General features: G+C 46.0%; 2 protein-coding genes across 6 annotated transcripts; both read right to left on the bottom strand.

The window, feature by feature from the left end:
• Window positions 1–2,155: 2,155 nt before the first annotated feature.
• On the bottom strand, window positions 2,156–16,265 carry ORAI2 (ORAI calcium release-activated calcium modulator 2). Of its 5 annotated transcripts, none has more exons than XM_069791413.1 (5): window positions 14,153–16,265; window positions 13,840–13,953; window positions 11,362–11,407; window positions 8,820–9,060; window positions 2,156–3,283 (listed from the first exon to the last, which is right to left on the bottom strand). In XM_069791413.1, the coding sequence occupies exons 4-5, from the start codon at window positions 9,045–9,047 to the stop codon at window positions 2,738–2,740; spliced, it is 774 nt and encodes a 257-aa protein (XP_069647514.1). In that variant the 5' UTR covers window positions 9,048–9,060; window positions 11,362–11,407; window positions 13,840–13,953; window positions 14,153–16,265; the 3' UTR covers window positions 2,156–2,737. The 5 variants fall into 5 exon arrangements, with proteins under 5 accessions (XP_069647514.1, XP_069647515.1, XP_069647512.1 ...); XM_069791414.1 differs by having other exon boundaries at window positions 13,829–13,953; XM_069791411.1 differs by lacking the exons at window positions 13,840–13,953; window positions 14,153–16,265 and adding an exon at window positions 13,404–13,545.
• Window positions 16,266–16,415: 150 nt separating this feature from the next.
• Window positions 16,416–25,327, bottom strand: PRKRIP1 (PRKR interacting protein 1). Its single transcript, XM_069791415.1, has 6 exons — window positions 25,169–25,327; window positions 23,838–23,916; window positions 22,295–22,395; window positions 21,416–21,501; window positions 19,523–19,590; window positions 16,416–17,154 (listed from the first exon to the last, which is right to left on the bottom strand). The coding sequence occupies exons 1-6, from the start codon at window positions 25,286–25,288 to the stop codon at window positions 17,039–17,041; spliced, it is 570 nt and encodes a 189-aa protein (XP_069647516.1). The 5' UTR covers window positions 25,289–25,327; the 3' UTR covers window positions 16,416–17,038.
• Window positions 25,328–25,397: the final 70 nt, after the last annotated feature.

Here is a 25,397-nt window from a genome sequence, read left to right on the forward strand (position 1 = left end):
TTCTGCAACACAAGTCTTGACCCAACAGCTGTGAAAATGTAAACAAGTTGGAGAAAGAGAGGGAGGAGCAAGAAAAGCAAATGCTGTTGTTGGGAAAGAAGGAGAGGAGTTACAGCATGAAGGTGATGGGTAACCTAGAGAGATCCCAGATGCCAGAGTCAAAGAGCAAAAATACTCCCATGGGCTTCTCACAGAAGGGAGAACTCAGTGCCCAGAAAGACACAAGAAACAAAACTACAAGCAAAGATGGGAAAGCACATTATTATTCTGTTTGAAGTGCATTCACCCTTGGGACACCACCTCAAACCGTACCTCAGACTCCCTGCTGGAGTAAGGCGATCCCACTCCAGTCACAAATGTGCTGCCTTGAGACTCATCTTGCATCCAATCCCAAAGACTCACCAAGTTATTCTACAAAATCAAAGCAGAGTTTCTGCTGCATTTCTCCATTTGCTGAGGTTTATTATATTTGCAAAGAATTAAATGAACCATTTGTCTGTTTCCAAATGAGCTGCATTGCTTTTGCAGCACTGTATGCACACTGTGAAACTTTTTTTATTGCAAAAATGGCTCTGTACTTTCCTCAACAACCTCCTGAGCTCCACAGCGCACAGAGTCCTATTATTACTGATGTTAAAGGAGAGTGCAAAGTACAGATGAGAGATTCATCCTATCTGGTCTGGCTCTGGCCTCACAATAGAAATTTTGTTGGTAGAAGAGCTTACATGTGTAATACTTGGCAGAAAACTCAACTCTGATTTTGTTGTGTAAACCTTTAATTTTTATTATGGTAAAAAGAGGAGGGAGAGAAGGCAGACTTCTGGGGAGATGGTATGAATTTCATGACCACCCACTTCCTGGAGGATACTCCTTATTTTTTTGTGTATGTGCATAAGTACAGACTAGTCATTTAAGCACACAAAGACTATTTTCTTTGCTGCACATCAGCCAATATGGTACATGCCAACTGTGGCAAGAACAACAGATGAAAGCCACAGACACAGTGCTAAGCAACTTGTTCAGCAATGCTCAAACTCGCATGTAAACAAGAGAGATAAGAGTTGGGTTCCCAAGGCCCTCACCAGAGAGGAATATTGGGATAGTGTCACCCCGCTGCACTGGGATTTGCGTGCACTCTCCCTTCTGGGAGACTGACATGTAATACACTGCCATTAGATTTCTCAAATCCCGGTGGAATAAGGGACCAGAGTTAAATAGAACATTACAAACATCCTTAATGATTTCAGAAACCTATAAAGCCTGGGAGACTCTGAAACTGCAATGTTTGAGTGCAGAGCAGGAGATCAGCACAGATCAGGGCCAAGAAAATGTGCTTATGCTTCTTTCAGCCCTGTGTGGCAGAAAGCCTTACTTTCCCTTAAAAGAGCTGATGATTGCAAAACACTCTTTTCCCTCCACAAAGTTACCATAAATCATAAAATCATTTTTACAGACGTTTTCACTCACAAGGATGCTATAGAATTTACAAGCTTCCCTTGCTAAGCAATACAGACTTGCAAGTGTCATTTTCTCTGCTGCTGAAAAAAAAAAAAAGTCAGCTCAAGTGAAACGTGATAGCTCTTTAATGGCACACAGCTCTCCTGCTGGATCCAGCTCCATCAGACTCGCCAGTACAGCTCCAGGTTCCACCAGAGGAGCTTTGGTGGAGGGAGAAGGAAGCACTCGTTTTTGACAGATGAATGCTACAGCTGACAAAAACAACCAAATAACTGATGAAACACGCAGGACTGGGGCTTGTTCTCTCCAGCAAACCAGGCAAAAGGCATTACAACAATACATAAATGAAGATGACATAGTGACAGATTTCTACAATATGCTATATGCTGTCACTCCTTACCTTCTTGAAACTTGCTTTTCTAGTCCTTCAAAGTTTTGTCTCATTAAATTCCTTGTCACTGTTCTGTTTTAAGAATGTCCTTGTTAAAACTAAAACACCTGTAAGCCTTCCCTGGGCACTCTTGTCTCTTATTGGGAAAAAACACATGATCTTGGCATTCATTCAGTCTAAAGTGACAGATGTTGCTGAAAAAAGTACGACAGAACTTCCCAGTCTCCTGCAATTCAAAATTCTACCTCCCCAGCTGTAAAAATGTAGTAAGGAATAGCAAGAAAAGAACATAAGAGCTAAGGCTGATTTCTTTCTGGTTATGTATTTATGGAATACTTGCTTTGGAACAAAGGTGATCAACACTTGCCATTTCTATTGCGCTTTCCTGGACATCCTCAAGTCAGTTGCAGATACCCACATTAACCAGCAGATACCCACATTAACCAGCTCAGCTCTAGAAACGAGCTGCCAGTTAATTGCTGCTGCACTGACAGCCAGGGAGTTCTGACACATAAGACAGGTCCTACACACACACACACTGGCTTTTTGGACAGCTGATGCAGTTTTACTTTTGGCAACAGAATATTGCCTTTGTAAAAAATACAGATTTTTGGCTACCTGAAACAATGTTAAGGTAGATAAAGTTTTGATCTTGAACTCCATGACAGTGTCAACTTAAGTACGCAAGTGTGTAGGACCAGAAACAGGCCAGAGACCTCAGCATCTGAAACAGCACTAGAACCCACAGCTATATATGGCAGGCAATTAGCATTTACATATTTAAGCCTCAAGACAATCCATCACTGGTGCGTCTCACCAACTAGCAAAACAGGTATTTTGCTCTTAGCCTCAGCTGAGCAGATTTGCTGGAAGCAGCCTCTGCCTCTGTCACACTACCTGCATGCCTCTGTCATGCCCATCTAACTGCACTTTCAGTTTGTGAAGCTCTTCGATCTCTCGGTTGTGGCGCTCCGTTTTGTGCCGCACCAAAGAGCGGTAGAAGTGAATGGTGAAGACGACAAAAATCAGACCCACTGGGACCATGATGATGGTGGAGACCAGCGCTGACTGCCAACCTGCATGGCCGCTGGGCTTCTCAACGTTGGTGGTCTCATTTTTCGGGATGGAGCCCACAGGCAGAAATTTTATCCAGCACAGAAGCACAACTTCCGCAAGGAAAAGGAGGATCCCCAAGACGGTGGAGAAGCCCCACGCCAGCTCGATGTACGGATGCATGCGCTCATGCGGGGACTCACTGATGGAGTTCAGGTTGTGGATGTTGCTCACTGCTTCCACGTTAGGCAGAATGCAGGTGCTGATGAGAAGGGCAAAGAGATGAACTGCCACGAGCACTGTTGTGCAGGCACTGAAAGCAATCAGCAGCATCTGGGGGTACTTGTACTGTACCTCCAGCTGCACCTCCACCATGGCAACCTGGGGGGAAAGGAACAAAAAGCTTGTCAACAGCTGCTAGTTTTCTCTTTTCAAGGCTTTCATCCAGGAAAGCATCTTTACTGAAGAACACCTAAGGTCAAGTACACACTCCAGTGCTTTTTAGAATGGCAGCCTAGATGGATCATTTCTGTTTCCCATGAAGACGTACAGTGAAGATGCAGTCTGCAGCCTGGCCTTTCTGAAAGCTCATGTGTACATTTCTGCCCTGTAGTTTTCTGAAATAACATATCTCTCCTTGCAACCATGAGCCATACGAACTGCATCAAACCAAACACACAACAGAAGGAACTCATTAGACAACAAGTGGAGCTCGGAGGCAGCTGACAGCCTGCTAGCCAGCCCACCCGCCCATCACACATTCTCCATCCGCTCATCACTTGTGGCTGCGGTGCAGGAAGTTTCAACTTCAGGCGCATAAAGAAAAGCAAAAGCAAGCAGCTCTTCTGGCCAGCAGCCAGCAAGGTTTCACCACCCCCCATGGGAAGCACACAAGCTACTTTACAGTTTAAGTTAGTCCATAGTTAAAATAGCTGCTTTCTATTCTCAGAACATTGTATGTTCGTTTTTATTATGAATATGCCCAGATACGAGTTATTTATATCCTCAAATTTCTCCCTTGAGAGCTAATAACTTACTGATATACACAGCAGAAGTGGACAGCTACTGGCTTATGGGCGTGCTCAACAACCAACGATTCAGATAGAAATCTGTCTTCTTAAAATAAAAGCTATCATATAGCATGTCTCTAAAGCTCTCTATTTTTAATTGAATCAAATAAAGCTTAACAAGCAGAATAAGCACAAGAGAGCAGGGGGCTCTTCTGAGATCAGAACTGGAGTCCTAGGCCTGTTAACTGGTTTAGCATAAGAATTGGTAAAATTACTTAACCTACCTGTGAATTAAAATAGTACTTCTGTGTGGTGGCATCCCTGAAAGGACTGCAGAAACCTTGCGCTAAGAGAAGCCACGAAAACAGTGGACAAGCGTATCAAACATTGCTCTCTAGTAGCTCTCTAGTGGCTTGCTTGGATCTGCGGCTGCACTTCATGATTTGCATGGATACTTACTTGCCTGGCAGCAGGCACAACCTCTGGTGATCCCAGGTGACCTGCTGCTCCATCGTGGCAGAGCTTGCCAGATGCGTTAAGGAAAGGAGAAGCCGATGCTTGGATGCCTGCCTCAAGACCATCTCAAGAAGGCAAAGTCTGAACAAGCAGCTCGATTTTGGGGGCTAGATGGATTTTGCAGAAAGGACTCATGATTACTTTATCCAGAGTTCGCATGAGACCACCACTAAGCAGCCATTTCACACTCTGTATAATAATCTGCACCATTCGCTCTGTCATTACTTGTTAATAATATTATTTGGGCACTGGAAGATTAGGGGTACGCTCATGCTCTCCCTGTTGGTAGCCCTGAAAATGATTAAAGGGGATGGAAGCAAGTGCCTACATTGGCATGACTGCTGCCTTACCTGCATTTACTCTGAAACCATCAGCAGCCTGAATGAGGGGATCACAGTCAAGTCTGAACAAATTTAGTAGCAACCAAGATATAACACATGTGTTTGTGGTAGCAAATGGTCAATCTCTACAAGTCCAGATTTTATACGTACATCAACTATTTAGGATATTAGAGACACAAAAATACCATGACAGTTCTTGGACATTCCCAGCTTTTTGTTCTGATTATGAACATGTGGGGTTTTTACTTTTCTGTTGTTTTTTTAAAAGTTCCTGTTCACAGTTTACAGTGGTTCTTGTTGTATAGTGGAGAAAATAATAATGCAGGATTGGCTTCACCATCCACTGCAAGGTCAATTTAATTAAAACACATTACACATTGCCTTGCATATGTTCTCTTTGTGGTTCCCCTTATATTGATTCAAGAAGGAGATCAGACTTATTCTTTGCTGCACTGTTCTGTACAGTGAATTTGTACAGTGCTGTGATTGTCAGTCACACCCTATCAGCCAGGAAAAGCTGCAGGTATATTGTTCATTATTGGGTGCTGTAATACCCAGAGACATAGTATTCAGCAAGCTGAATAGAAATTGTACCTGCATGTTCAATTTATAGCTTTATATTAAAGCTGAAAGCCTGGCTGATGTCAACATATCAATTTCTACTTGTTATCCTTCGCATGAGCAGCACTTTTGAGCTAATTGGATGTTTCCTCCCAGACTAACCTATTCCCTAGGGCTAGCTTCAGCTGTGCAATGTGATGAATTTTTAACACTGACTGATGGCTCAGTAAGAGGTATTTCAGGGAAAAACATCAACAATCCAGATAGGGCAGCAAGGCAGAAAAACAGTTCATTTAACCTGAACAAGAGCTGGAAAGGTAAGTGAGCTCTTATCGCTTTACCCTGTACAAACTATCATGTCATTCTCTGACCGGGATAAGAGAAAGAGGACAAGCTGACATAACCCATTTAAAAATCATTAAATATGCTGCTTAGTCTGTAAAACTATTAATATGTCATGTTTGATACAATTATACTCTTCCGTGATAATAGCCCCCTTTATTTTAACCTCTTCCCAGAAGCCAAGGTGTCAAGGGCTTGACTTTGCAAGGCACTGAGCACTCTGCTGAGCCGCAGAATATTTCAGCATAGGCTTAATTTTAAGCTCGAGAATCACCCTGTTGAACTCCATGCTCACAAGTTTGCTAAAGGACCAAGTACTCAGAACATTTTAGAATTAAACTGCAATTAAATTACATGCAATTATGTTGGGGTTTTGTTTGTTTTTTTTTTTTTTTAGACCAGTATAGCCCAGATTGTCCACAACAAAGGTGATGTTCATCCTGAGAAATTTAGACCAGGATAGATAGTATCAAGCAAAAGGATGACAAATGGCTTAACATAAACCATGTTACATTCACACAGATGGTCTGGCAGTTTGTAAAAACAATCACTCCAGTAGATCTGTTAGGTCAGGGGTTTTTGGGTTTTTTTGGTTTTGTTTTTTTTTTTTTATTAAATCAAACACATATCCTGTAGCAATTGGACAAGCACTGAGAAGACTGATTAGCAGCAATAGCTCTTATTTTCATCAGGAAAATTATTAAGGAGGTTTCCTACGCTCCCTCTAAATCTCATTCATCTGCAGTCTCCCTGGGGCAAATGCAGTAGCCCTACAGCCCACCTCCAAACAGACCTGGCACTGGAAAGGACCCACATCCTCCTGATCTGCCCAACTCTCTGCCAGAAATATCAGAGACAGCATCGAGTAATGAGGAAGGTTCGCATTATTCTGCAGCCTTTCCAGAAGGAGCTGGATCAAAGCCACTGCCTGTTGATTAAATATCCATCAGCTCATAATAATCTTCAGCCAATATGGAACTGGCTTGAATCAAACACACTGACACGGAGGTAAATAAAGCAATAGCCAAGCCCTGTATGACATTTGTTTACACTGCTAAATGCACACAGGGCTTCAGGGAAAGTATTTAACTCTAAATAACTTCTCTACTTTCATCAATAGCCAAATAGATGCTCTTATTAGAGAGTAAACATCCATGTACCAAATACCTGCATGGCGAATTACCAGTGGAGAAATAACCTGGTAGGAACAGATACCGCAGATTTCACCGGAAGGTCCAGTACAATCAGGTGGGAAAAAGCTTGCTAGTAAAGAGAATTTCTTATTGCAAAAATTTTTATTTCCAACAGTTACTGATTTCAGGTGTACTTACTATCTTAAGCTGGTGATTATAACTAACACTACTTATACCTATGTGTTTACTTGACTTGCATTTTAAATAGTTTAAAGAGAAGTCAAATGGTTCATTTTGCGTGTTTGCCAAGGACTTTCAGCCAGTTTCTGTTGTGTGAGTTGAGAAGGCATGCTTTGTTTTCAGATACATAGTTCAGCCCCGCAGTGCGGGTGGGCTGCAAGCCCCTCCCCGAGTCCCAGTGATGCCAGCGAGAGCACACCCCAGCACGGGCACCTGCTTGTGTAACCATGCTGCCTAGATCAGTTCACAACAATATGAAAAGTTAATTGAACAATCATGTTGAAGAGAACAGTCACAAGTGACTAACACAGAACTCTGGTAACCCAAAGGCACAAAGGGCAAGCACACAAGTGGCTTTTTAGAGTAAGAAAGCTTCTCAGTGAAAGTAATCTACGGGAAAGCACTCAACTTTCTCAAAACAAGGAGGTACCTTCTGCCATTTCAGCACACAAGCTTGGTTACAAACCAACATACGCTGCATGAAAAGTTCTTATGAGCATCGCTTGCATGCAGTCAGCAAGCAGAGAGGAATCGCAAAACAACCAAGCACCCTCTCTCCTCTGCAGCCTGCTCCCCCTTAATTCCCCGCTTGCATTTTTCCAACTTCACTTTGGGTGGCCAACTTTGTCATCCCAGACTGTTGTAATGTTACAGATGATTCGTGTGCTGGGGGATTGGGGGAGGAAAAAGCAGTGGAAGAAGCTAAAATAAAACAAGGAAAGCTATCCGGAAAGTTCCCAAGATCTGTCTTCCCCCCCAGCTTCTGAGCTGCAGGATGCAACATCTTCACATCACATCCCACTCACCCAGGCGCTGCCCTCTGCCTCTTCGCATTCATCTGACAGACCTCAGGAACAACCAAACCTGCCCATTTCCTGAGCAGAAAACCTCCCCCAAACAGATTTCAATTCTCACTCCCGGTAAGCAAGAACTGGAGGGGAAATGAAGAGGCTCACACTGACACAGCATGGCTGTGTTTTGCTAATACCACAGCTTGGACAGCTCCGAGCACTGGACCGCTGTCTCCGTCTTGTTCATTTGCTCGCTCCCTGACGTGATTTTCACCTATGCCGATAGCTTCCAGATAACACCCAAGTGCTGCACAGAGCAAAGCAAGCACCAGGGATTATGCCCAATAGGCAGCACTGACACAAATATACCAGGTTTGCCTCCCTTCAGGCTAGAGAGTCCTCTGACACCAGGTCCAAGGCTGCAGGGCCTCTTCTCACACCTCAGCATATAACACGATCTCCCTGATCATGCTATGCAAACTTCACTCTGGCAGACTGTGACCCAACCTCCACCTTATTTTAGACACTGTGACCTGAAAAAACACATACGTAAATTACGATGATGTTCAGGACTACAGCAACCACAGTGGCCTGGAGAAGCTCCACGCCCAAATGCAACCTCACGCGAAGGCAGCCAGCTACAAATGGCCTTGGGCCCAAAGGAGAGCCCAGGTCCTGTATTCTTTAGCACTGGTGGAGCACTTAGGATCACTTGCAGGTAGGGGATTAGTATTTTTAAAGGGCTGACTTGGGAGCATGTGGGTTGACTGTTAGGCAGCTCATATATCTGTGCTGCCTTGAGCGAGCCAGCCTCAAACTTTTCAGCAGCAGCCAAGCAGAAGCCCCCTGGCAGATGCCTCCTGCCTCTTCAGAAAACAACACTACGTCCTGCTTCTTCACAGGATGCAAACACTGATTAATAGATGGTTTTAGTGAACCAAAACCTTCATGATCCAGAAAGTGTGGCTACAAAATACACATACCATTGCAAATCCAGAGAGCAGAGCAGAGGTTCTGCTGGAAGCTTTCAGTTTGGCTCGGCTCAGGTACAGTTTTCTCCATGAAAGGGCTTGAACGGAGTGGTGGTTTGATGTGACCAATTCCAGATAGCTGCGCCGGACCCAGTCCCGATAATCCATGCCTTTTGTGCCAGGTTCAGAGCAGCAAGCAGGAGTGGAAGGATCCACTGGAACATTTAACTCAGAACTCATGATGAGAAAAATGCTGAGGGAACAAAAGAGTCATGTTCAAAAGGAGATAGTGAACAGGACAAGCATCAACTACTGGAAAAGCTACGTTTAAACAAAGTTGCCCTCGGTCAGTAGAAAAATGATGGACCAAATACCATCACGCTTGCAAGGCACAGAACAGAGAAAGGACCATCTGTAACTGGTAAAAATGACCATGAGAACTAGGAAAGATTACACAAGTAAACCCAGGAACTACTCCAGCAGGAATTCAGGAAGGGTGCACAGCATCTGGCTTTTCATTTCAAAGCTGGCATCTTAACTTTCCCCTTTAATGCTTCCTTGCTAATAAAAAAAAATGTTTTACATAAAGACACTTTGGAAATAATGCCTCCACCTTATAATTTTGTTTTAAGCTCACAGTTAATTTCACAGTTCATCACAGATTGGCTCCAAATGCATCTCCTTAGAGTACCAAAGTAATGTCGGCTAGCATGTTCAGGGAGTCACTTTTTGCTCTTTCTTTGGAAAACAGTTTTATTCAGTCAAACCATTGCGCATCATAGCTCAGTTTAGATGGGCACAGTCCTTCCCCAAGACTTCCCCAATAGTCACAGAGCTGAATGCTGTGTAGGGTTAACAAATGAACTCCCCAAGCTTCTGCGGTGGGAAGTTTCCTGAACTGCCCACACTCCACTTATCAGCCACATCTGACCAAGAATCCTGTTCCTTTACTTCCACTGGTGGCTCTTAGCACAGGGAAAGGAAAAGACAATTCCAAGGGGAATAGCAAGCTGCCTTCCAGGTAGTTTCAGCATCTTTAGATTCACGAGATTACACTGAAAGACGTAAGAAAGCAGCAAGACTATTTCAGGTGGTGAATGCCACAGCTGCCAGCAGAGACAAGTACAAGGTCCAAACCACCCCCTCCTTACACCACAACATAGCCAGGCTGCTGCCAAATGGCTCTGGTTGATCTCCATGCCATCCACAGACACAGAACAGAATTCACTAAATGTTTCAAGCAAAAATTTCTCAACTCTGACAAACATCTGAAACTAGACATTTAACTCAGCCTTCTGAAGAACAGAAACCACAATTCTCTGATTAATCACCACATTCACAACTCTGCCACTGACCACCACGGCGGTGGCAGGTAACACCACCAGAGCTGCACCACACGAGACCCTTCTGGCCATAAATACTTACCAGCTCCTAGGAGGAGGAGATGCATGCCCAGAATCACACGTGGTGTGGTACTAATTACTCCCAGCGCCACACCTCAAGGTCACAGGCACCTTGCTGTTCGCTGTTCAGGCACCACGCTTGAGAGGAGCCCCAGCCCTGCCTGCATCCCCCCTGCTCCACCCAGCTCTCCGTGGACACGGGCCACATAGTGACAGCTAATAAACCCTCATTTGCTGTGAGATTTGAGGAAGTGACAAAGATAAAAAGGACACCAACTGCCCACAACTCCGAATGCTGTTACTAAAAAGGAACAAAGATGTTCCAGGCACACTAACAAAGATTAGACTGCAGCAGCAAATAAAGCATTGCAGGTCGTAAGACTTGTCTGTCCCTCCTGAGCATGGTGGGCTTTCAGATTCCAGCCCCCTCAGACATAATAAGGATGGCAGCAAGAGTGCAAGACGACTTCTTCTGGGCAGTTTTTGATAAGGCCACTATTACAGCCCCTGGAGGATTCTAGGATGGCTCCTGAACTGCTCAGGAGTTTTCAAATTATTAAAAAAAAAAAAGTATAAAAGAACATTCACACAACAATAAAAACAAGAACAGAGTAACAGGGACAAACCTCCCTGCTTGCTCTGTGTGTCCAGAAAAGGCAAGAATCACCTATTTTACAGAAGAAGAAGAAAAAAAAAAAAATCTCTCCCCAAAGCCTCCTGGGATGACTGGAGCAGAAACATTCTGTGAGCAGCAAAATTATAAAGCTGTTTCCTGTGACAACATCCTGTGTGGATTCTGCAATGTATAGCGTGGGGTGAATTTATCAGCTTTGTCCTTATTTGGGACACTGATGGCCGCTACCCTGCAATTTATTTTCACAAAATACGTAGGAACTTTGTATGTAGGAAACTTCAACCCCTGGGACAAATTCCGTTGAAAAGACAAATGAATTCAGAGGTTACAGAGGGAGAGCAAGGGTACCCAATCACATCTGCTTCTTTCCTTAGAAAAATAAGCTAAAAATACCACAAGGATGAATTTTCACTCTGGAGCAGCTCAAGAAATGTTCCCAAATAAGTAAATAACTTCAGAATAAAATCCATAAACACAAACGTAACCCAAACAAGCAGTAACAGGACAGCAAACTCACCTTGGTGGCTACAGACATGGAGGGACTCGGTGGAGGGCTCCAAAGGCTGAAACACAAGACCAAGGAAGCATTTTACATGCACTGTATCTTAAGCAGTTTTACTCTGGAAATATTTTTCAGCCAGTTATCTGCATAAGGGGAGAGTTATTCTGGAGATTTCATGTTCCTATCCTGCAACGTTAAAGGTTTAGGACACTTGCTCTTACAGAAATAACTGTCCTACAGGGTTTTTACCGCACAGAGCTGTTGAGTTTTGGATGGAGAATCAGGGCTTCGTCAGGGGACCTCTTCCTCAGCCTAACAGCCAGCTCCGGCCAAGTCCATCCCAGCTGTGTCTTTACTCCCTTCCGTTGCACCACCAATGCATTTGACCCTGTTTCATTTCACACCGCTGAAGACAGAAACCTCTCTGTGATTGCTACCTCATATTGATTTTGTTAATCTGTCCAGCATTGTCCTTCAGAGCCGCAAGCGTAGTGGGGAAAGCCTTTACCGTGCCTTACATCTCAGCTGGCCCTGTGCAGTTGCAAGCGCACGTGCGGGGATTTCTTCACAGCAGGGAATGAAGCAGACGCCGGCGGGGCTGAGATATGTGGATCTCCCTCCCGCCTCCAGTATGCCCTGAACAATCGCCCACAGAGTGCTGTCTCAGCAGTACTGTCAGCTCCTCTGCCTGGCTTCAGGAAGCCAGCCCCCCCGTCAGACCCAGATTTCTGTCCCACACCCCGAGACTGATCAGTGTGTTTGTACCAGCGCCCTTCTCCCCTGTATATTATCATTCAAGACCCTGCACACCATGGCTAAGCCTAAACCCAGGCCGCACTACTCCTCCTTCTGCTACTCTGGGCCACCCAAGCTCAGGCCCTCTTTGCTATGGGGAACCCCTTCCCATGCTCTCTTCCGGCTTGGGACCCCCCCCAGCAGCACCCCTGGGATGTCACACCACCCAGGCAGGGTATGAACACCCCACAGCTGTGACCACCCTTACGGCAGTGCCCCTCACGCAGGGGATCAGCCCCCAAGTAGGGTGTGACCCCCTCACCCCACCACCACAGCTGGGATCCTACTCACAGGCCACCACCTGAGCAGGGGATTTCTCCTCCTCCTTCCCAGCCACCCTCAGCACACCCCGGGCAGGATGTGACCCCACACAGCGAGGATCTCCTCTCCAACAGCACCCTCAGACAGGGGATCGCCGAGGCCAGGATGAGACCCCCTCACAGCTAGGATGCTCTCCTCCAAAGGCACCCTGGACAGGGGATCCTCCCTCGGCAGGATGCGACCTCCTACCACTGGATCCTTGTCCAGCATCCCAAGGATCCCCTGCAACTCCTCAGGCAGGATGGGATCTGCTCCCTCCCCACAGCTGGGATTTGCCCTTTCCAACAGTACCCTGGGTCAGGGCCTTCCCTGCACCGTGGGCTACAGGTGTCTCCCCTACAGCACCCCCAGCGAGACGATCCCTTTGTCAGGATACAACCCCCGAGAGCTGGCCTGCCCTCTGCATCCCAAGGGAGCTCCAAAACACCGCTGAGCAGGACGGGACCCCCCCCCTTCTCTGCCTACAGCGGACCCTTCCCACACAAACCCACCGCCCCTGGCAGGGGATTGCCCGCAGCTGGGCAGGATGAGGTGCATATCCCTCCCCACCACCCCGGACAGGGGATTCCCCCCACCTGGGCAGGAAGAGGCACGTCCCCCCCCACCACCACCCCGAGCAAAGGAAGCCCCCTCCAGGCAGGATAAGCCCAACTCTCCCCCAGCAGCGCTCCGGGCATGGGATGCCTCCACCTGGGCAGGATGAGACCCTCTCCACCCAGAGCACCCCGGGCAGGAGATGCTCCCATCTATGCAGGATGAGCCCCCCCCCCCCAACACCCCGGTCAGGATGAAGCCCGCTACCCAGGAGCACGGGACCCGCCACCCCGTGCAGGATGAGACACCAGCCCCCGGGACAGGAGACACCCCCCCCCCCCCGACCCGGCCAGGATGCGACGCTTTCCCCCCCCACCCCGGGGCCGCAGGGGCGGGCCCTGGCTCACCGCGCTGGCTGGCCAGGGGCCGAGCCGGGTCGGGCGCGGCGCCCCGGGAGCGCCCGCCGCCGCCGCCGGCCGCCGAGAGCCGGAGCCGCCTCCGCCGCTGCCAAGGCAACGCCGGGCACCCGCCACGTGACCCACAGGAAATGGGGGAGCGGACAGCCGCCCCGCCCTCCCCTCACGTGACCGCCGCCTCATTGGACCGCGGCCACACCAGGCACCGCCCCTTGGCGGCGGGGGCGGGGCCAGGAGGGAGGGCTGCCCCGCCGCGTCCCGCTGTGCAGCGCCGAGCACCGCGGCGTGCGGGGCCGGACCGGACCGGACCGGGAGCTGCCCCCGCTGGGAGGAAGCGGGGCCTCCGCTGGGCCCCCCCCCCGCCCTCCGAAAGAGGGGGGCACCCTTTGGGGGTTTTACTAAACGGGGGAATGTACTTAGCGGTTACAGAGGAAGGATATCCCGAGCTGTCCCCAGCGCCTCCGGGGCCACCGAGCCGTTCCAGCAGCGGGCTGGGATCCTGGGGGCCGCAGCCCTCGGAGCTCCCTCTGTGAACATACATCTGCAGGAAAAAAACATCAGGTCTGCGGCTCCCTAAATTCATGGGCGGGGTGAACCCGCCCCCCCCCCCCCCCCAAGAACGTTACTGGGTCCGGACCTTGCGTCTCTCAAATGTTTCCACAGAGAAGGTATTGGTGCAATGGGATGTAAATGTGCTTTTATTACAATTATTAATTATACAGCAAAAAGTCGCCACTTACATAAGTCAAAAGGCAGTGCTGACTTCTGCCTCCGCCGAGCTGCAACACCCTCTGGCTCCCTGCGTAAAGCCAGACCGCTATCTCCCTGCATTCCTCCTCCATTGACTCAGCAGGAAATCCTGTATAAACCCATCAAAAGAGCAAGGATAGGGACAGACTTATGGGAAAGAGGAGGGAGTGCCTTCCCTGCAAATGAGAAAATGCTGAGCGGCAGCACAGTGGGTCAGCTTTATCACACGGTAGTCCCATCTTCCTGAATTCACTTCTGCCTGGGGAGGGGAAAAGACAAAGGGAAACAATTCCTAAAAGCTTATTAAAAAGACAAATACATTTGTTATCCTGAGTGTGCTTTTCACCTCTGAGATTATGAATACTTCTGCTCAGTTACAGCACTAACACTGCTGTCTCTCGGGGTCCCATGCTCACACAAACGCATGTAGAAATGGAACAGCAGCGAACTTTAGCCCCTGAAGATTAGTCTCCGTCAGAGAAAGGAGAGAGACTCCTCTAGAAAAGAATCCAGGGCAAGAATTTAATGTAAGCAGGTCAAACTCCTTGGCAGTTTAAAGCCTTTACATTATTACTGCTTTTTTGGTGTCATGTTTGGAATAGGAAGCAATTGTAGAATTCTTCCTCATTTTACTACACACGGGAGCACTCCCTTTTTCTACTCCATGGACAATATTTCCCCTGTTTTGAGGTCACGCAGTATTTGCATTTTGTCTTAATGAAGAAACATCCCTTCAAACGCTCACTCTGAAGTGCCTTTGTATTCTGGAAGACATAGTACTGACACAACCAACCAGAACATGGCATAGTATTTTTCAGAATTCATAGCAACACCTACCAAATACAGCTCCTACTGCTCCAATTCAGCCACTCCAGCAAGAAAGACCGTGAGGCAGATACCACCTTCAGCAACACATTCTCTTTGCTTTTTATGGATTTCACCTACAAACTTAGCATTCCTAGAAAATGTAGTGTGTGAATAGTTCAGCATGGGTAACAATGGCATCTTAAGGAGGCAGGTTGAGGCTACACACCTGAATTCCTTTAGTTCACCAAGACAAACTCAAGTCCATCTTCCTCACGACTGAGAAGCGTGTCCTCATGCAGCAACATCTGCTCTAGTTAATGCAAAACAGCACTTATTTATTCAGCTCAAAAGCCTGACAAGCTCAGAGGCAGAACAGCCTTTGTTTATTTGTGAGACTCTCACTTCTCCATCCACGAAAGCTAAGAAACATCACATTTTTGTGGCTCATCTTAGGACACAGACTTACCAACAGGGTTTACCTGCCCTAAGGGGGATTCAAGTGAAGCAATTCTCACAACTCATCCCTCTCCCCAGGTAAAATGCCAACGACTGCAGAACATCCATTCTGCAGCTTAAGCGCTAGAGAATGAAACACTGTCACAACTTACTCTGAAGCACCTGCCTCAATGGAGATTAAGCAGAAAACAATTCCATGCAGATCTCTAACCCGGGGGTGGGGTGTGGGGATATGGACCTTGCAGCTCAGAAGTTATCCAGCTCTGAAGTCTTTGGGTATGTACAGGGGAACTAAACACAAACATCACTTGCACTTGATCACATCTGCTTCCTTGCCGCCATGGTAATACCACTGAGAAGCCATTACATAAAGCCAGCTCAGACAAAATGCAGGATTTCTGGCAGCACTGTTCAACAAAGGCTAAATCTAAAAAGAGAGCCTCCCTTTTAATTGTTTTTGCTTTAAATAATTTGGCATTAACAAAAGCTTGAGAAGAAGTAGCACCACATTCTGGATGCTGAGGTCCTGGGACGAGCATGTCTGAAAGATAGCAGGCACTTCTAATTAAAGATACACTGAAAAGACAACAACCTAAGTTACAAATAAAACCGCCACTGCATATGCTTTTCATTTAAGCACCAATAAGTGAATATATATATATGGATGTTACGATTCCTACCAAGGAACCCGAAGTTCAAAGCAGAGAGCTCAAGCAGAGAGCAAGGCAGGTGTCATTACATGAAACTGAACACAAGCAAAACCATTCTATTCCAAGCCTTTCTGCCACAGGGTGTAGAAGCTTTACAGACATAATCTTTTGGAAAAGATACTCTTCCAATCCAAAAGCAAAAAGTAAATGAAATGCAGCTAACACCTTTTTCCATATTTTCCTGTGTGCCTCATCACTTGGTGTTTTTGTCCTTCCTGCAGCACTGCAAGCATCTCTTTATTTCACTGAAATCCTCTTCAAAAACAAGAAGACAGAACAATCCAACACATCCCCTTTATTAATTTAAAAAACATGGAAGAAAAGTAATAGGGAAAGTTTTAGCAATAAAAAAGGGATCCTGCTTAAAAATCTATAGAACTTGTCTAGCAACATAAACTGATTTCTTTGGGTTAGAGATGACCCCATACAAAACCCCAAATTCAGAACACTCACAGTGCAGGAGAGTCTGGCTACAGACCACTTTTCTACTTTAGGTTATACTCTTCCCTTAGATTCATGTATCCCACTGCTACCAGCTTTGACATAAGTAGAATACGTAGCCCTCACAGTAATATTTTCCTTAAATGGTAATGGATATGTTTTAGCTTTCAGGCAGAAAAACACTCTGGGCCATGTTAGAAAGAACTCTAGGGTCACAGAGACTTATGGCTGACTCTTTAGAGCAAACTTAGAGCAGACTGCACAGCAGTTATACAAGCAATTAAGAAAAAATCTCTTATTTGGCATTTCTCTATCAGTATCTCTTGGGCCTGTGTCGTGAAGGTCATTCACCGTTAAGCAGATACAACGTACGCCAATGGGTTCTGCTTGGCTGAGATGAAAGACTTTCATGCTCCTGAATATAAAGCAATGAACAGTGTTTCCAGCTGTCCCTGAAAGGCCTCATCCTCTTCCCATCACAAAACTGGGCTCTTCAGCATCATCTTCCTTCTCTTCCTCCTCCTTGCTATCCTCTTCATCATCCTCGCTGCTGACTCGCTCTTGAGATTGATCGGGTTCTAAAAACACAAACAGTATGAATTGATAACATATTCCCATGTGTTTCCCTTGTTAAGTATTTCACAACGAAATAGTCTCAGCTGCTAAGCAAACGTGTATTAGGTCACACTAATTAGTACAGATGGATAACATATTCCCGTGCGTCTTCCTTGTTAAATATCTCACAACAAAGTAGTCCCAGATACTAAGGAAACATGTATCAGGTTAAATTAATTCTACTGAGTGATGTAGAGCTCAGAACATCAAATTCTCCCTTGGAGAAATATTCCCTCGCCTCCAATATTACCACTGTGCCAAGTCCATCATTAAACAACTCCACCTCCTACGGAACATTATTTCAATGGAGGTAGTCAAACGCTGAAGTGATAGATTATCTCATTCGCAATCTCACCTCTGCATGTCGGCATGAACTTTCAAGTATCACAAGAGTACAGTTAAAGAATGCAGGCACTAGAAAGCCACAGGCAAGACTCGGTATATTTCTACAGTTATCCAAGTTCACAGAAATTCCACAAGGTGCCATGAACTTTTACAGTCTGTTTGGTATACTGCAAGTACAGAAACTCGTTAAGATATGTGTAAGATTAACGAGGGTCACAGAAAACTCATGAAGCCTGCTAAAAGACCAGAAAATGGCTACTAGAAATTAGATAACAGATAATAAAAATTAGGTATGGCATAAAGTGGGACCTGAATCTAATAGCCATTCTTCTGCTCCCAGCAGCTCTTGTATCTTTACTGTTTCTCAGGCCAAGTCACACTCAGCTCATGCTCTGACCAGTTACACTCAGGATTTAGGATTAGTGGTCTGATGCCACCGCGTGGTGAAGTTCGGCACTTTCATTTTTTATTAGGGATCTGTACAATAATGCAACTTTAACAGCTGACCTTACTTAGCACCAAGCTTTGCTCTACATGTTTTTACTATAACAAAGGTGAAAGCAACTCAGAGGTTTTATTTATTCATTCAAAAGGGAAGATAGATGCTTGCCTGCCACATCCAACAAATACACTTCAGTTACTTTGGAAAAACTCTCAGATCTCAACCCAGGGCACACAACACTAGAAAAAGACAAGCCTGTTCTCAGTAGACTAAAGATGGCTACCACTGGCCTCTATCTCCACTGATTTTTTTATTATTATTATTCTTGTAAATAGAGAACCACAAATGGTAAAAAGCTAAGAACCGTTCTAAAGACAGGGGAGTTTGGATTCTGGCTTCCTGAAGATGATTTACTTGTGGCGAACAAAAGCAGTCCAGCCCAACAACTGGTACATGGCAGTCCCATACCACAGTGCCAGTCCCTGATCCAGCTCCCCTCTCCCCCAGCCACTCCCTAAAGGGATGAGTATCCTGTTTTGTTCACTCAAAGTGAACAGAAGTATGCTCATACTTAAATTTTCTTCCCAGTCACAATAAATAAATGAGTAGCTTTAAAAAAAACAGAATCAAAACAAAACAGCAAAAAAAAAATCCACGCTGCTACATTCACTTGCTGTCACAAGTAAAATTAACCTAACGATTAATTTGTCCTCCCATGTTCATATGGGAGGCTGGCAATGGTTCAGCTGAAACAGATCCAATTCTGAAAAGCAAAGCAGAAATAAGGTAGAACTGTCAGACAAGTCACTGTTCTAGCAGAATTATCAGAAACCGTTGTAACTTTAAGACTAAGAATTACTGCAGAGTTGGTGTGCTAATCCACAAAGGACAACTATTTGAAAGAGTAAGCTAAAACATACTCACTGAAAGGAAGCAACAAGTATTCAAAAGTTTGAGCAAACAGTTACACTGACATTGCTGAACATTAACTTTCAAAACTGCAGGAGAACAGAGGCAATCAGGTTTTTCACGTTATTTCTATGCAAAATAAAATAGTTGTGTGGAACAGATGGCACCAAGGTGGCTCAATTTCTTACACACAAAATCATAACTCAGTTTCTTGCTGTTCAAGCTGTGCGTTTCTTCCACCTGTTTTCCCATACACATTCAAAATATACTTAAAAAAAGAACAGCCTTTAACAATACTGCCTTTTTTAGCAAAGATGTTCTAAATCTGCAGTTTGTCAGAATTGCTGGAGCAAAACATCCACTATTAACAAAGTCGGACTCCAATGTTTGCTGTCCAAAACTTCCCCTAATAAAGGGAAAATATTCACAAACACTCAAGTTATTTGTAAGATTAAATCTCAACATAGATGGCTTTCAAAGAGGACTTTTGAAACATTAGCTAAAATAACAAGCCTAAGGCTCAGCCTTCCTATCCATGTATCGAGAATGCTTGGGACGGGGTGGAACAAACGCTTCTAGGCTCCAATTAGGCAACAGCACTAAGTCTTGAGAAAAGAAAACAAAATTTCACTGACCTTTTTCCTGCTTCTTTTGTTCAAGTTTATTTTTCTTAGCTTGCAGTTTCTTCTCTTTTAACTTCTGGCTATAAAGCAAAGAAAAAAAGACTCTTTTCCAACAAGCTTCTGCACATTCATACGCTGATAAAGGACGTTACAGACATCTTGGAAAAGCAGTCTTCAGAAGAGAAGTTCAATTTAAATTTGGCCTCAACTGAAAATTCAATGAGAGCAAACTTAAACACATGATCAATAGAAAGTTTTCTATGTTGTTTTTAGTCTAATGAAATTTTTTTTAAGTCTTCTGTGATGCCACTGCAACCAAAACTATATAATATGCAAGAATCTCCAAGAACACAGAAGGAACAAAAATGAAACTGCCCCTACATTTTAGCTACCTAGCCTAATAAACCAAAAGAGAAAATGGTGTTAAAACCCAGACTGCTGGAACTGAACATTGGGGAAAAAAAATTAAATCATCACCAGTAATATATACTTTAATTGAAAAAAAAAAAAAATGCAGTATGCTTTGACCTTCATCTTTGGCTGCACTTCGTCAGTATGTTGGCCCCTAGGAGTAGCATTAGGAGTAAGAGGGAATTTCAGTTCATACAACCCAGCTCTGTTTGCCTAGCAAAGGTAACCCAGCAATCTAATGGCAGACACAAGGCAGAGCAACCTGGGATTCATGTTCCTCTCTTGATGCCATAAATGAATTCTCTTGAAACAGAGAACCAAGTACTGTACCTGTTAGGTCAGGACAGAAGAAAAAGGGTGGTGAGGGAAGTTAGAGGGGTTCCTACAGGGCAAAGCTGGTTGGTACCTACACCATTAGACTACAGAAGGGGGACAAGGAGGCGTTAAGTGTTTAGGCAGCATTTGCTGTTTGAACAGTTGTTCTCCATCTCAGCCAGGGAAAAGGCAGCAGGCCAGATCTGACTTGCTGGCCATCTGTTGGACCACACTAAATTAAAGTAAGGTGGCAACAGTGTTTGTGTTGTGCACTTTTGTGCTAATATGCCAGCGACTCACTTTGCACAGGCCTTTCAGCAGCAACTCTCAGCTACAAGATGTAAAACCACCATTCTCAAAGAAGTGAGAGAGAGGCTGCTCAGGGTCAGACCCTCTGAAAGAGCTGAGCCATGATACTCTGCTATTTCTGAAAGGTATGGTGGACACACACGGTGGAATTTAAATTCTTGTATTGCTGCATTACAATGCTCAGACTGTTTCTTGAGAGCATCAGTTTTGTAACTGTTTCACTTTGTCTAAAACTTAGGAGAAGGATGGATTTAATATTTTTTAATTTTTCCATCTAACTTACTAGACTTGACCTGCCAGGTATTTCAGTGAGGTAGGTAGAAGTAGCTACTGATTTTAACAATACTGCACCCATCAGTGGCCTTTTCAGTATTCACAGACTGAACTGGACTAGTCACACTGACAGTATAGGGGAGGACAGCATCAGGCCCTGCCACACCCTGCTAGTCCAAATCCATACGTGTACCCATTAAGCAGCACCCATTTTTGCACTTAAGCTGCTTGGTGTCAGCTGTTTCAGATATTTATTTAAGCCAGATGTACAAACTTCTCCTGACATTGTTAAAACAAATATGCAGTAAGGCATGCTGCGGTCAACACCACAGTGTCAGCAAAAGCTGCTCAACCAGTCAAAAGTTATCCTGCTAGCTATGGCATGAAAAATAAGCCATGCCAGCAAAGCCTGTCAAGATTACAGCTACCTTGAGAAACCAAACAATTACATTAACAAAATTAATTTCCACAGCGTGACTTCTCAGCTGAGAGATGTAGACACAGAATGATAGCAGTTACCCAAAGCATGCAGCTACAGATGAGGCACAGGGCATGAGGGTTTCCATGTCAAGCCTCCTGGGAACAATCTGCCCTTACCGCTTCCTTCTGCGTTTTGCTGTTTGTTCTTCTGCAATCATCTTATTCCTCTCCAGTTTCTTCTGGAATTCCTCATCTAGTCTTTGCTGTAATTGATCACATGTCATACTTTGGTCACAATCTAAAATTAAAATACTTCTTTTAAAAGAAAGTCATGTCCTTTTAGGAAGAAGTCTTTTAGCAAAATACAGAAGGGAGCTTTGCCACGTTTTGTCTGGCTGCTTCTTTTTACAAAACCCGTATTCCTAGGGATGACTTCTGTACAGAGAGCATTTTTAACCTGCAGCCTGAGCCAAACACTGAAGCCTTTGGAGGGAGGAATCCTCACCAAAACAGATGAGGGAGGTTGGGCTTCTGCCCTAAAGAACGTTTCAGTGAAAACAAGAGAATAATCTGAGAAACAAACATTAACATACGGATCAAAGGACTCATCTTGGCCAAGAGAGAGTATAATAATAATGCTCTCTGAAAAAGGTGCTCTTCTACTTGACGAAGACTTAAAGGAAAGAGATCCGGACTGTGTGCACAGGTACTTGCTTTGATTCTATCTGTGCAAGACAGTGGTATTAGGGATTTCTAGTTTTGAAAGCATTTTCAAACCAACCTGAGAACACACACATTCACACGCGGTCTTACTGTGTGCTAGGACCCCAGTGAACAGAGAAGATGGAGCATGTCTGACACAAAGCACCAAATGTTTCAATACTGACAAAGACGCCACATATCACATACTCCTACAGCTTTCCTCTGATAAGGGGTGGCTTGGAACTGAATTATTTGTACATGACATTAAAAGAAACAAAACATTTGCAATGAAGACCAAATAGTCGGGGGTGCAGGGGGGCAGGGGGGAGCGGAATTATAAAGAGTCCTGCTGACCTTCTCAGCCATGGCATCCATGAAATCTTGCCTCTGGTACTCTCGCCGACGAAGATGCCGGTACACATGAAACTCCCCACTCCCAGCTCCGGCACTGGAACCTACAATAAAGAAGAGTTAGTCTACTAGAAAACAACATATACTAGATGTTCACAAATGACTACAGCTAGATGCTGAGGGACAGGACGCATGAAAGGGCCCTGTAAGATGAAAATCTACTAACAACACACAGAGTGTGTCACCATTTTATATAAGCTCAAATCACTCACAATCAAAAGCCAAAGCAAGCTGCAAAACCATACACTTACGGGTCAATGCAGTTTCTACTGGTCAGTTACTCCCCTAGAGAGAATCCAGTCTTAGCTGGACATCGAGGCAGTAAAAGAACTAGAGATCAAATGCACACCCCATTCTCTTATAGGTAGGGGTGAGCTAAAACATCCTACTGAGGCTGCTTCTGGCTAATTTTCAGCATCTCATACAAAAAATAAAGGTCAACAGAAAGGTGATAAACCCCATCATATTATACTTTCCCGTGCAAGACAGATACCACTGACAGTTTTTGACCATTTCTTCATAAATGAAATCCCTATAGCCCTCTCTTCCTGGCATTAGTCTGCATGTTGAAGTCTCACAGGAGCTTTCAACATCACACTCCATTCTCTTCCTCTGTCTCCTGAGCCATTTCTCAATGCAAAGCACACAAATACATGCCTCAAAGAAGACACCTAGTAATTAAAACATGGCAGCTGAGACTGCAATAGGGGTGCTCTTGATACCAACAGAATCCCAGCACATCAGGTGCTCCCAGAAAAACAAGACAGCTCAACTCAATCACACAGCAAAGCTATTTGAAAAAGCCATGAGGGAATTACAATAAGCAGAACAGTTTATTCAGAAGTCTATAAAAGCTTTAGTCCCAGATCAATTACTCTGAAATAAGACCAAGTCAGCCTCTAGAAAGGATCATTAATAAGGATGAAGATCCCAAAGAAAGCCAGAGCTTCTACATGCAGATACAATTTATACCACAACTACTACATTCAATCCCTGCAGGTAAAAGTAAAGTGTAAGCAGAATACTTGGGTCACGTTCCTTGCACAGCTACCAGCTCCCTACCTGACCATGTACAATCATATCTGCTGCACATGTCTGCTTCTCACTGCCTGAGATTCAGACTCAAAGCAGTCAAAATGGGGACTTCATAATTATAAGCTTCCAGAGCACTCTCAGATCCATGGAAAGGACAGATTTACTTATCATCATTTACTTGTCATCACCAGAGCAGCAGCTTATTTCATTGCACACAGTCCACATGCTGGAGTGCCACAGGCATTGTTCACTTTGCATTCTGACAACAAGCAGAAAGTGGCACGCAAGAACCAAATAAAACTTGAAAAAGCAACTCTCAAAGCACATTTCATACCTCTCTTCTCCAGCAAAATGAGCAACAACAGAAAACCACTTCTGGTCTTTTCTGTTAAACAATTTCCTCAGTTTAATGTAGCTGACCCTAGATTTATCTGAAGAATAGTATCTTTACCCATCACGTCTCTAACGAATTCCGGGGGAGGTCGTGGTGCCCATTCATTCAGTTTTTCAGGAATTGGTACAGTCTTTTCCTGCAAGAACAAACCAAGCAGTCATCAGTATCTTCTAGGAGCAAAGTCTGCAATTTTAACACATTGTTGACAGGTGGTATATGTCTGACAACAGCCTCTTCCATCAGCTGACAGATCTCAGAAGGAGCACAGCTGTAGTAATTTCTTCACGCATAAGGATCAGAAGCAGGCAGCAAACAAGAATCAGAAGGTATCCTCTCTTTCCCCCACATTCAGGCCTGCAGGTCAACAAAACCCAGGAGGATTAGGGGTGTCTATGCTTCTTTTCAGTATGGAAACTAGAAGGAAGCAAGTCAGCACCTCCAAGCACTCGCAGAAACTGAGTATACTCCCACTACCAGTAGTCTGGGAAGCGATGAAAGGCATTTGTGTACCTTCCATGCTAGATCTATGGAGGACCGGGAAGAGCAGGGAAGGGAGAACACATGGTGCAAGGTCAGAGGTGCGGGGACGCCTCAGCCTCCTCGAGCACACACAGAGGGAGGGTGAGAGTCTCTGCCTGCCAAACACCTCCTCCTCCGGACAAGGATCAAAACACCCGGTCAGAGGAACCAGGGTCATGCTCCCCCCTCATTAAAAGCAGCAGGCAGAGGAGAGACCAGCAGGCAGAGCACTGAGGGGCCAGTCCTCCCCCTGGGTCCCCAGAGAAGGGTCTCTCCCCTCACGACAGCCCAGAAAAGACGGGTCCCTCTGCCCTCACGCCAGCCTGGCGGGTGTGTGTGTGGAGGGGGTTCGGCCTCTCTCCCCTCACAGACCCGGGGAGAGGGGAGGTGGTGGTGCCGCTCCCTTTTCCCTCACGGACTGAGAGGAGGAGGAAGGGGGGGCCGATCGCTCTCCCCTCACGGACCCGGGGAGGAAGGAGGTGGGGGCTGGTCCCTCTCTCCTTACAGAGCCACGGAAGGGGATCGGTCCCTCTGCCCTCAAGGACCCGGGGCGGGGGGTGGGTGTGTGTGTCAGGTCCCTCTCCCCTCAAGGACCCAGGGAGGAGGAAAGGGGGGGTCGGTCCCTCTCCCCTCACGGAACCAGGAAGGGGGATATCGCTCCGTCTCCCCTCACAGGCCCCGGGGAGTCGGAAGCGGGGGGAGTCGGTCCGTCTCCCCTCACAGAACCGGGGAGGAGGAAGGGGGGGTGTGGGGGGAATATCGGTCCCTCTCCCCTCACGGACCCCGAGGGGGGTGGGGGTACCGGTCTCCCTCTCCCCTCACGAGCCCGCCGCCCCGGGCAGGGGCAGAGGCCCGGCGGGTGGCCTCACCGGGTTCCTCATGAGCCGCTCGAGGCGGAGGCGCTGCTCCTCGGCGGCGCTCCGCGGGATGACGAGCGGCTGCGGCTCCTTGCGGGGCCGGGGCGGCCGCGGGGCCGAGGGCGCCGCCATGCTCCAACCGCCACCGCGCCCCGCCCCGCCGCCGACGTCACGCCGCGCGACGCGCCCGGCCTGCGGGGCCGCCGCCGCCCGTCATGGCGGCGGGTCCCGGCCTGCCGAG

Source organism: Haliaeetus albicilla, chromosome 9 (genome assembly GCF_947461875.1).
Source record: "Haliaeetus albicilla chromosome 9, bHalAlb1.1, whole genome shotgun sequence".
Taxonomy (NCBI): domain Eukaryota; kingdom Metazoa; phylum Chordata; class Aves; order Accipitriformes; family Accipitridae; genus Haliaeetus; species Haliaeetus albicilla.

Coding starts and splice junctions, on each gene's coding strand:
- ORAI2 (XM_069791413.1), bottom strand. CDS start 9,047: ATGAGTTCTGAGTTAAATGTTCCAGTGGATCCTTCCACTCCTGCTTGC. Junction 3,284..8,819: donor TGCTCTCTGGATTTGCAATG/GTATGTGTATTT, acceptor CTTTCCCCCCAG/GTTGCCATGGTGGAGGTGCA.
- PRKRIP1 (XM_069791415.1), bottom strand. CDS start 25,288: ATGGCGGCGCCCTCGGCCCCGCGGCCGCCCCGGCCCCGCAAGGAGCCG. Junction 21,502..22,294: donor TGGATGCCATGGCTGAGAAG/GTCAGCAGGACT, acceptor GATCAATTACAG/CAAAGACTAGATGAGGAATT. Junction 19,591..21,415: donor GCAAAACGCAGAAGGAAGCG/GTAAGGGCAGAT, acceptor TTTGCTTTATAG/CCAGAAGTTAAAAGAGAAGA.